General features: G+C 41.7%; 1 protein-coding gene across 5 annotated transcripts; it reads left to right on the top strand.

Moving 5' to 3' along the window:
* The first annotated feature begins 587 nt into the window (after positions 1 to 587).
* ewsr1b (EWS RNA-binding protein 1b) lies at positions 588 to 9,414 on the top strand. 5 transcript variants are annotated; one of them, XM_086030853.1, is made up of 15 exons: positions 588 to 702; positions 1,161 to 1,197; positions 1,360 to 1,411; positions 2,060 to 2,228; positions 2,355 to 2,568; positions 2,656 to 2,909; positions 3,018 to 3,156; positions 6,958 to 6,995; positions 7,559 to 7,588; positions 7,679 to 7,794; positions 7,859 to 7,988; positions 8,072 to 8,161; positions 8,255 to 8,381; positions 8,460 to 8,813; positions 8,913 to 9,414. In XM_086030853.1, exons 1-15 carry the CDS (start codon positions 588 to 590, stop codon positions 8,947 to 8,949), a joined length of 1,902 nt encoding a protein of 633 aa, XP_085886979.1. In that variant the 3' UTR covers positions 8,950 to 9,414. The 5 variants fall into 5 exon arrangements, with proteins under 5 accessions (XP_085886979.1, XP_085886983.1, XP_085886982.1 ...); XM_086030857.1 differs by having other exon boundaries at positions 600 to 702; positions 2,662 to 2,909; XM_086030856.1 differs by having other exon boundaries at positions 600 to 702; positions 2,057 to 2,228; positions 2,662 to 2,909.
* Positions 9,415 to 11,256: the final 1,842 nt, after the last annotated feature.

The following is an 11,256-nucleotide window of genomic DNA, read 5'->3' as shown; positions in this document are numbered from 1 at the left end:
CCACTGATTTAAGGGTTGTGTGAAGAGAGCTATGGTGTATTTTGATCAGAGATTATGTATGTGTTTTGTAAATGTTTTATGCTTTGTTTTGTGTACAGTTTGTTGTACTTGTCTGATTTTATTTGTACAATAGTTGTTTTTATTTTTTCCTTATTTCACTCAGCTGTCTGCAACCAACTTGGCATTGCAAAAGTGAATTTGCCTTTCCTGGATAAATAAAGGTACATTTTTTTGTTTGTTTTTTAAATGGTAAAGTAAACGTTTTATTAATGGTTGTTCTGTTGTTTTGTTTCTGTCCCATGTCTGCTCGACATAATTCAAAATGAGCGCAATTTCCTCTCTAGATTAAAATAAAGGTCTGAAAAGTGAAATAAATGTACAGTTCAGTAACGGGTTGTTGGATCTTCTCACTTCTGGCAACAATTAGCCAGGAAATTGAACGCTGTTACGAACTGCGAATTAATATTTTCGTACAAATGCATAAAATAAAGCTCACGAGCACTGTGATCGTCACATACAAAAAAGCGTTTCGAAAGACACCGTAGTAATGTTAGTGGGTCAAACAAAGTATCGCGTTATTTGAAAAGATGAGTCTGTTATCTCGCGATATTTCCTGGTTGTTGCGCACTCAAAGGCGTCTCTCCAACAATCAACTTTGTCCAGTCGTCTCTTACAAGACACGCAAAATGGCGTCGGCTCCTGGTAAGTGTAGATTTTGGAATATTTTCTTGACATCGAGTCCTAAATATAGAATCATAGGTTAATACTCGAGTCGGTAGTGTATATATTATGAGACTTTGTCTACAGCATTCGTTTTTATTAATGTTATTGAAGTGAATCTCCATTGCCGCGAATTGGCGCCTGGCACAAGGCCTAATGTAATTCTTCGACCTACGTCGTCTCCCCACCACCACTGTTGCTTTTTATTTGGTCGAGCTTCTCTACTTTATCATCCCTTTTTAATATCAGGAATCACAACTTGTCAGGTTATACGTATTGTTAGCAGTATGATTGTTAAAGCCTCGCCATTCGTGGCCCGCGGTAGAATGGCGCTCAAACCGCGGGCCGGTTTAACGTGATGTTAGCGCTAACATTAGCATCGCGGCTAGTAGCGCTTCAATTGTTAACAATGGTACTTTGTTTTATTTGGCTTTCAACAGATTACAGCTCCTACAACCAGTCCAGTTCTCAACCGGGGTAAGTGTTCAACTAACAATCAGACTTTGATTATTAGCCCGTATCGAGTTAAGTTGAAGCTGCGATACTCGTTCATTGTTAAATTGAGCACATGTGCTTCACTGGCGTTATTTGTGAGGCCATTGCATTGCATTGCATGTCTTGAACTTGCCGTCTTTGCAGGTATGCTTCTTATGCTGCTCCAGCCTCACAAGCCTATGGACAGTCTGCCCAGGTAAATAATAATTGTATGCCTGCTCTCGCAAATGCGCACAAAAGGTCTATTGATTGATTGATACTTAATTCACCCCGTAAGGAAAATTAACAAAGCAATACTTACACTAGTAGACCAAAATAACCAAAACAATGACGTAGTAACACTGCACTAAGGAGAAATTCAAAGGACATCATTCTAAACCAAATAATGTATTGTAGCAAGCGGTGAGGGTTTGCGCATGCCCAAATGTTGTTTTTGGGGGGTTCGCTAGACGTTTGCATACACTTTCAATGGTTGCAAACTGTTTCTATTGTTGCGAAGAAATTTTGAGTGTGTTCAGAACTTTGTGGCGACAAGACTTTGCGACCATAAACTCTTTGCAAACATCTGATGAATGGCTTTGCAACCTTGAACGAACCCTGATGGGAAAAAAACCTTTGCTATGCTCGCTAACACGCGCAAACGTTTGCAGCTCAGTGAGATAAGTTACCACCTTAATAGTCTAATTACAGAAGAGGACAAAGGCAGACTTTCAGACCTCTGTGGAGGGCCATAGCAGATATTTGTACAATTAGTGGAAAAATATTGATGAGTTATTGGATCAGCTAATACAGAGTCCAAGTGAATGATAACCCTGTGATTTGTTGTTGCTTTTTTATTCAGCAGCAGAGTTATGGCCAGCAAAGTTACGGCTCCTATGCCCAGCCTGCTGCAGCTGCCGCCGCCGCCGCTGCTGCTGACAGCGCGTACACCCAGGCGACGCCCGCTGCTGGAAGCTATGCTCAACAGCAGCCACCGCAACAATACAGCTCCTCATATGGCCAGGCAGCGCAAGGTATGTGATCAGAGGAGATCAGTAGCGATTGGGCTTGGGACAGGATTAGTGCGTCACCAAACCTCAAGCTGTTTGCCATTTCCCCCTGTGGTATTTGCAAAACATTTTGTCTTATGTGCTCCACAGCTGGCTATCCTGCTGCCCAGTCGACGGCTCATGGTTACACCCAGTCCTCCCAGGCTTATGGAGCACAGGCTTATGATGGTACTCCTGCAGCTGCTGCCGCCGCCGCTGCTACTGCTCCGGCTGCATCGCAGTCTTACGGGTCTCAGCCTGGTTATACTGCTCAATCTGCATATCCTGCTTATGGTCAGCAGCCAGCTCCTGCGGCGCCGCAGAGGTGTGTACCCGTGTACAAGAAATTGTCTATCTTGATACCACATATTTAGCCAAGCTTTTTGCTGCATTGGTTTTTGTCTCCCATTAGTTACAGTGCGAACAGCCAGCCTGCTGGTTACAACCAAAGTAGCTACTCCCAACAAGCAGGATATGGCCAGCAGCAGTCTGGCTATCAGGCCCAGCAGACCAGCTACAGTCAACCGCAGGGTGGTTACCAGCAGCAGGCCCAACAGCAGGCCCCTCCTTCTTATCCACCCCAGGCTGCGGGTTCCTATGGGCAGCCCCCAGCCAGCCAGTATAGCCAGCAAGGTGGACCGCCCAGCTATCAGTCCAACCATTACAGTGAGCTTGCGTCCACCTCTTTTATTACTGCACAATTTACATCAATGGGGGTTGGGGGTGGTGAACACACACACACACACATTCTGATGGAATTGTCATTGTTTATAGATAATTACAGACAGGATGGCCAAGGAGGGGGCTCTGGCTACTCGGAGCCTTCAAGGTACTCGGAGGGCAGGGGCCGTGACGGTTATGACAGAGGAGGAATGATGCATCGTGGCCGTGGCGGCATGAGTCGTGGCATGGGGTAAGTGTCTTTCTTCAGCACATGACTGACTGTATTTTGACTCTGCAGGTGCTACGGCTACTTAGGGCAGGGCTGAGGCAAATGAGTGCTAATGCTGAAGATGATGACCAGAGTGCTTTTTCAGTTACCACTATAAGATTTGTTGTTATAAAGTCATTACTGGCTAGCAAAGCTAGTGTTTTGCACCATTGTTTCTCTCAGCCCTGTCACTAAAGTGCCTTGGTAAGTGAACATGTTCGATCAATGCATATATTGGGGCCTGTGCATAATGTAGGGAGGGACAGGTTTATCTCTAAGGTTTCAGATAAGCGATTTGTATAGCAATGGGGTAATGCAAATCAGATTACAAAAGAATTGATGGATCATATATCTATCTATCTCAAATGGCACTCAATTCATTGGATTTCAATGCACCATAAAGATTCACAATTCAGTATTTCACTGGTGTACATGGTGTACACGGTGTTGAGGGTCCTTCATGTTGTACTGTTCCTTAATATGGTGATGGGTAATTGCAAAAGTTCCGTTTTTTTTAGTCAAGTTTTGCATTTACGACATGACAGGTTGGGTTGAATGGGTCTTGCAAATGGTTACATTACATCATTAAAATAGATCTGATGCACTAAAATATACATAAGGTCATTTTACAACATTCCCAACTAAATATTTTTGCGCCTTCGCGCCGTTAACAAGCTCACTTTGGTGTTTGGTTGTTGTTGTTTCTGTTTTGCAACAGCACTCGGTGTTTATCCCTGCTTTAAGAGGCCATTTAAGTAATGCCAGCAATGGAAAGTAGGGCTGGACGATTATGGGCAAAATAATAATCGCAGTTATTTTGATTGAGATTTAAATGATTATTCATTGATCTCAAAACTTAATGTATTCAACTACTGAATACTGTCATGGCCTCGTGTCCATTCACCCCTCGGCAATTGCACACTTTATTCTTCAACACTATTCTTTTTGTCAACTACAAAATGGCCTTGTACATGTGAAATTCAAGCCTCTTGCATTTTCATGCTACTTCCACACCTTTTGACGACTTGCATCTTTGCAAACATTGAAACATTACCATATTTATTTTATCTTTTATTTTCACAAGTCTTGAGACTTACTCTTCTAACCTGGGATCTCGGATTGTATTTCATGCCATGTTATGTGGAAATGTGTTTTTGGTATTACAAAAAAAGGGTCATTGGATCTTAGTAGTTTTGAGGAAAGGAAAATTCCTATCACTATCACTCCCGAAGCTGATGCTACTTTCCGTTTGAATGGGATTCGCCATATACTTTAGCTCTAGCGCGAGCAATGTTTTAATAACAAAGCATGTTTTGTATTTAAATGTGTGCAATTATTTTTGTTGTGTATTTAGTTCTGCAGCGAACTCTAACTTGGGTGTCATTAAATGGTTCAAAGGACGCTTAAAGGCGGCAGCCTCACATTCGCTGCACGCTTGCCACTACACAAGCAACATGGTGCATTCAGGGTACTTTCACAACGTCGGGAACTTGTAAACCCACTGCGCCGTTCTGCACATGAATCGTTTTTCTTCGATTGTAACGTTTCAAAGGTTGAAAAGCCAAAATCAAAGTCATGATTGAAATTTCGATTAATCGTCCAGCCCTAATGGAAAAGCAAATGAGCAAGGGTAAAGGTGCTCTTGGTACTGAAAAACATGTGTTTTACCAAAAGGAGAGTCAAATGAGAGGGGAAACATTCCTGGTTTTCTAAAAAAATAATAATTTTTAAGATACATCTGTTTTTATGGGTTTCCCTGTAAAAGTTTCTCCCAAATGAGTATAAGTAGTGGTCAGGACACAAAAACAGGAAATGTAATGCACATTTTACTGAATTTTAAAGCTCGTACCAGTTTCATGTGTCACCAATCTGCTTTTGGGGATTTTATTTTTTATATCACTCACTTATTATAGTAATCACCTTTTTTTGGTTAGGTAAAACATACAAATGCACTCTTTGTATGAGTGGTGGGATTATCAATAGGAAAAAAAAAAATATTTCCTGTGGTCATAAGTGATTTAGTATGGGATAGATGGTAGCTACAAAAACTTGTGGGTGGGAGCAAAATGCCCCTTGGTTTTTGGTCTCTTCGCACTTTGGCCCATTTTATACTTGGTGCCTGTTCGTATGCATAATGTGAATGTGTTAGCTAGTTTGACCCAAGCTGCATTACACTTATCTATCCACAATGGGATATTCGGATATTCCTGAGGTTAATTTCTTCAACGTGTGTTTGTATTCGGAGTGGCCTCTTAATATTTGAAAACAGTCTTGGTGGTAAAGGGGTCAATGAGGTACAATGACAAGTTTTTGGGGGGGCGGGGGTGGGGGATTTTGGAGATTTTGAGGCTTGGATGGAGTGCACGTAAAGACCTTGTTACGTGTACATAATTCTTCGTAGGGAAAACGCTTAATCAATCGCTTTGTTCAAGGGTTCCTATATTTATTTTTTTTTAAAAAGCCATTCATGAAATGATCATATTACAAAGAAGCTTTTTATAAGGCAGATTTGAGTAAATTTGATGTGCGATAGATTGGCAATGCTGCAGAAATGGTATAACTAGGGTGTAGTCTTAAATATTTCAGTTAAGAATTTTAGAATTGCACAGGGGTATTAGGGAGAGGTGGGCTGATCAAAATGTCTTTGAAATGTTTAAAACTGTATTTTGTGTTTTTGGAATTCAACTGTTTGATCACATTGAGAACTTTTTAACATTCTTTGTCACATTTATACCGTACAGGTAACAGAGCCATTTAAAAGCATCTTTTCTCTAGAAAATATCTGTACTCAGTGCAGAGGCGCCAACTTAAGCCCCGCAGGAGTGATCTAAAACTGATTGGGGGTCTGCCTTATTTTCCAACAACTGAGGATGGTGGTCTTTTGGAGCATGATGATGGGTGTTTTATTTTGGATTTTTCTTCTTAATTAGGGGTGCACTGATCAAAATTTTCTCGCCGATCCCTGATCTTTAAAAAGCCTGACCTGCTGACTCTGATTTTGTTTTCTTTCTTCCATAACCAACACCTTCAATGTTCCAATCTTGTTTAATTGTAAAAAAAAAAAAAAAAGAACAATACCTGTGAAACAATACAAATGGGTTGTTTAGACTGCATGAAAGTAGTTCTCGCAAATAAAATTGCACTGAAGAGGACAAAGGCAGACTTTTTCAGACCTCTGAAATCCATAAGATTGGTGGACTAGCTCAGTTTTATTTAAAGGGATCACATCCCCAATTTTTTTTTTTTTTTTTTAAGGAAATCGGTTCTTATACCAATCCTGGCCAATCGATCGGTGCACCCCTATTTTAAATGAAGTGTTTTCACGTTAACAAGTGCTTTACAAATCTGTGGTTATTTCTGTAAAATGTGTAGTTTACATTTTTTTGCTGTTTAAAATTTACTTTTGTTATTGTATACATTGGTTAATGTGAACTTTCAGATGCATTGTTTTTTTTTTTTTTTGTTGTTGTAAATTTGTAACATAAGCAGAGTCTAATGTTAAAAAGCAATGGCACGTTTCTGTCAATGCATCTGAAATCATTTTACAAATGTTGAGCTACTGTCACGTGCCTTTCAAGCTTCTCTACACGACTGTTATCACCAAGTTACTCGTATTAACACATGACCCCCCTCAGTTACTCTGTATAACAACATTGGGGGATTTGACTTGCTGTTGGCCTCGATAGAATGTTTTTGACTCCCTCAATCAAGCCACTTTGCTCGAGCCATGGATGTGGCTGTAAAAGGGAAATGGCCTTCATATCTTCATTTATTCCCCCATAGCAGCGCTGGAGACAGAGGTGGCTTCAGTAAGCCTGGTGGTAAGTTAACGAGAATTACACTGGTTAGTCCTTTACAAGCCTAAATTACGTCAACTATGTTTTGAGTATTCATTTTGCTATTTTGGGGTGAAATGTCATTTTTATGAACGTGCCCTAATTGGGGAAATTTGTCCAATGCCTGAGACCATTTTCACAAAGGTTTTTGGTGAAATTCAGCGTCGCTTATGGTTTGACCAGTTTTCCAAAGGTTAATGGAAAAAATGCCACTCGTGACTGGGTTGACTTTTTTTTTTATTTTTTTTTTTTAAAACAATCTCATATCTTTAAAAAAAAAACCTTTTGGGGGGAGCATTTACTTACTGGTCTAAGAGGCTTTTCAAAGAACACAAAATTATTGTTGTTGGGGTCGGAGGTATTTTACTTTTCCAATCATGTATGCTATGATGGTTAACATGGCCCCACAGTGTGTAATGAAGTCGCAACTGTTTTGTAGCACCCTTCGGGTGTTCTGTACGGGATTTGAGTAGCATTTGCTGACTATTTTTCTCTCCCCCCCCCGGCCCCCCCAATCCCTCTTTCGGCCCTCACTCACTGGACCGTAGGACACATGGGTGGCGAAGAGCGCGAGATGGGTGAGTTGTATTTGAGCATTGGGCACACGCTGAACATTTGTTAGGTGTTGCATTTAAAAAAATAAAATAAAATAAAATGCTTCCCTTTAGGACGTTCTGAAGAGCAAGACGATGCCGAGAACTGTGCTATCTACATTACTGGCTTGACAGAGAAGGCCAACATTGACGAGATGGCTGAATTCTTTAAACACGTCGGACCAATTCGAGTAAGGACAGCTGCCGAAGACTCGGGACCAAACGATGGGAGGCTAACTACTCATTTCTCTCCAGTTCAATCGCAGGCTCGGCCAGCTTGCCATTAACATCTACACTGATAAGGATTCGGGAAAGCCCAAGGGGGACGCCACCCTCTCCTATGAGGAGCCCGTCTGCGCCAAAGCCGCTGTGGAGCACTTTGACGGTAGAAGAGCCTTTTACTTTAGTTTTCAACATGTCATGTGTGAAACGGGAATGCTTATTGTTTTTTTTTAATTGCAATCGCAGGTAAGGAGTTTCAGGGCCGCAGGCTCAAGGTGTCAATGGCACGCCGTAAAACCCAGATGCCCATGCGTGATGGCATGATGGGCCGTGGAGGTATGTCTACAGGACTGCTCTCCTACAAGCCTTTCTTTTTCACGTTTTCAACTTTAAAGGGCATTTTGTAATTGTGCAAAAATGCCCCGTTAGGTATGATGGGCCGCGGGGGCGAGCGCGGCGGTTTCATGCCCCGAGGCGGCCCACGTGGCATGGGCCGAGGCGGACCCACTGGAGGCAACATGCAGCAGAGGGCCGGAGACTGGGAGTGCCCTAATCCGTATGTATTTGGCCGTCGATTTTTCGCCGCGCTGGTGCAGCGCGGACAGCGCTTGCTTCAATGGGTTTTGCCTTCCAGGGGTTGTGGTAACCAAAACTTTGCCTGGAGGATGGAGTGCAACCAATGCAAAGCTCCCAAACCAGAGGGCATGGGCGGTGGGCCGCCATTTCCTCCTGGAGGTGAAAGAGGCAGAGGCGGAATGGGAATGAGAGGAGGCAGAGGCATGGACCGCGGCGGGCCCTCGGGTGGCCCCGGAGGTTTCCGAGGAGGCTGGGGCGGCGATCGCGGTGGCTTCAGGGGGGGCGATCGCGGCGGATTCAGGGGCCGCGGCGGCATGGACAGAGGCGGTTTCCGTGGTTCCGGCCGTGGGGGACCACCCATGGGTGGCAGAGGAAGGGGAATGGGCCCACCAGGTGGCAAGATGGATATGAGGTATAGCGAGAGTCAAAATAGTCAATAGTTTATAGTGCTGCTGCTTGAAAGCTGCTTTGCGACACCACTTGATGAGTTGTGCTTTTTGTTCTCTTTTAGGGACCATCGCCAGGAGCGCAGAGAAAGACCATATTGAAGTTCTTAAACCTTCCTTGTTAATGGGATTTGTTTTTTTTAAGATGAGCATTTTTAAGTTATGGTTCCATATTGTCACTTAAAATAATGGCCCAAGGCATATTTTGCCCAAATAAAATGGGCTCCATCCTTAGTTAAACAGGTCGTTCAAGTCTACCCCTGAAATCAAATTTATCGCCAGTATTTGGTTCCGTTTTTTGTTTTCTGGAGAAAAAAAATGACTTGGGCTGTTATTTTAGAAAGGTGATGATACGTTGATCTAACTGCTCTCAAACATCCTGTGCAGTTTACACTTCCATTTTTACTTTGTTCTAGTTTGTTTATATGCCACCTTGTAACGTGCATGTCTTTTTTTCTTTTTTAAAATGCAAGATGCTTTTGTCATTGTATCAACGCAGTATGTGTTGTAAATTTGCCTGCCCCTTTCCTTCAAAAATTGTGGGGAATAAACCTTTTATGGATAAAATGCTGTCTGTTGACTTTTTTTTTTTTTTCTTTCAATCCAATTTTCTGGGGAGTGCAGAATATGAGCCCATTGAGTCATCCCAACTACAGTCATAGTAGACGACAGTAAACTGCATGAAGTACGTAACATGAAATGTAAATGTCTAAATATGATCTTTGGTATATTTAGTTTCACGCTATTTGATAAGACCTTTGAATTTATTGCGTGTTCGAATTAAGTGTCGCCCAAATGACCTTTTAACGTAGACAATTTTGGTTGCTGTCCAACTCCGGGCTTTAACTTTCATACCAGTAGATGGCGTCGTTTGTAGAAAGACGTGACTTGTTTAGAAAGCTGAAGATGAGCGGTTTGGCTAATGGATGGATGGAAGATGTGTAGTTTTTATTCAACAACACAAGCAGGTACGAGGGGCCATGTGCAAACTCCGCACGGAAAATCCAGAGATTCAAACCTGTGCTGCCTTTTTATGGTATTTAACAAAAATGACTACATACGTGCACAGGATGTTTAGAAAGTAATTGTATGTGCACTTCAATTAAAAAAAAAATAAAATACATGGTTAACTTGCACACACACACACATTTTGTATTGTATATTGAAACATGTATGTTCATAAAAGCATAAGTGCACATCCAGTGACTTACTGAACCCTGTAGCATCACTAGCCACAAGCTAGCTGCTCTGCATCGTTACTTTTACGATCAGAAGTCGTGCCTTTGTATTGTTTCAACATTGGTGGTTTGCTGCTTTTTACAGTTGTGTGTCAGATAAATAGTTAATAATAGTAAAAATAATAGTATTTGATAGAATTGACGTTTGTTTGCACTTGCATGACAACTTTTGCCTCTACAAGTAGGCCTAATACAGGTTTTGTGATGGGGAGTTTGAAAAGTGAAAAGATTTGTATTTCCATTGTTTCATCCATTTTCACAAACACTTGCCCAAAATGTGTAAATTAGACACATAATAACCCATTTGTTTTCACCACAGATACATTTTCGATGGAAAGGTTTACAATGAGTTACTAGGAGTGTTAGAGGTTTGTACAAGTAGGTCTTCCGGTGTTCGAGGTGTACCAAACATTTTGTCAGTGACACGACTAAGTGTTCGACTAATTTTGTTGCTTCATCTTGAGTGTTGGTGCTTCACAACGCTTCTATACTGCTGTTGTGTGTGGTTAACTTAGTACTGTAAAAGGTTTCACGCAAATTTCTTTCAAGAACAGCTAAGCAAAATAACCCCCCAAAAAATAAAACTGGGGCCACAATTTTATCTAGCTACCAACCTGAGATAATATGAGCAACATATTTTTAAATAGTATTGTACACGCGCTCGTTTTATTGTCGCTATAATGAAGTCTTTGTGTGGCTTAAAAAAAAAAAACAGTCTGAGACGGAGGCCTCTTAAGATCATGGGACTGTCATCCTGCTGTAATTCTCCTCGAGCTGCATGACCTTCAATAACGATTGTATGGAGTCAGTCTTGGGTCTTTGTGTGTTTAATAAAATTGAGGGACTTACACAACACATGGGCAGAGCCTTTTAACAGCAAGAGTTGTTAAAAGGTGTTATGACTGTGCAGCCAATCAACTGTCTTGTCAACACATTGAAGACAGGGTAGTTCATTCAAATCCATGTTATATATTTACAACACCGCGCCCTTGTGAGTGTAAGCGGTACAGATAATGGGTGGACGGATGCATGGATAGATATTTACAACACAGCAAGTTTCTTCAGAGATCAAAGTATCTGTTGGGGCCGCAAACCTGATTATCAGGCTCTTTAGGAATGTACAAAAAGCAGGCAAAAACATTTGGGCCTTAAGGAGAGTCTGTAAACAAAG

This window comes from Filicampus tigris, chromosome 5 (genome assembly GCF_054856515.1).
Source record: "Filicampus tigris isolate MCC_2025a chromosome 5, RoL_Ftig_1.0, whole genome shotgun sequence".
Taxonomy (NCBI): domain Eukaryota; kingdom Metazoa; phylum Chordata; class Actinopteri; order Syngnathiformes; family Syngnathidae; genus Filicampus; species Filicampus tigris.
Note: the sequence above shows the minus strand (reverse complement) of the source record. Positions and strands in the feature narration are given on the sequence as shown.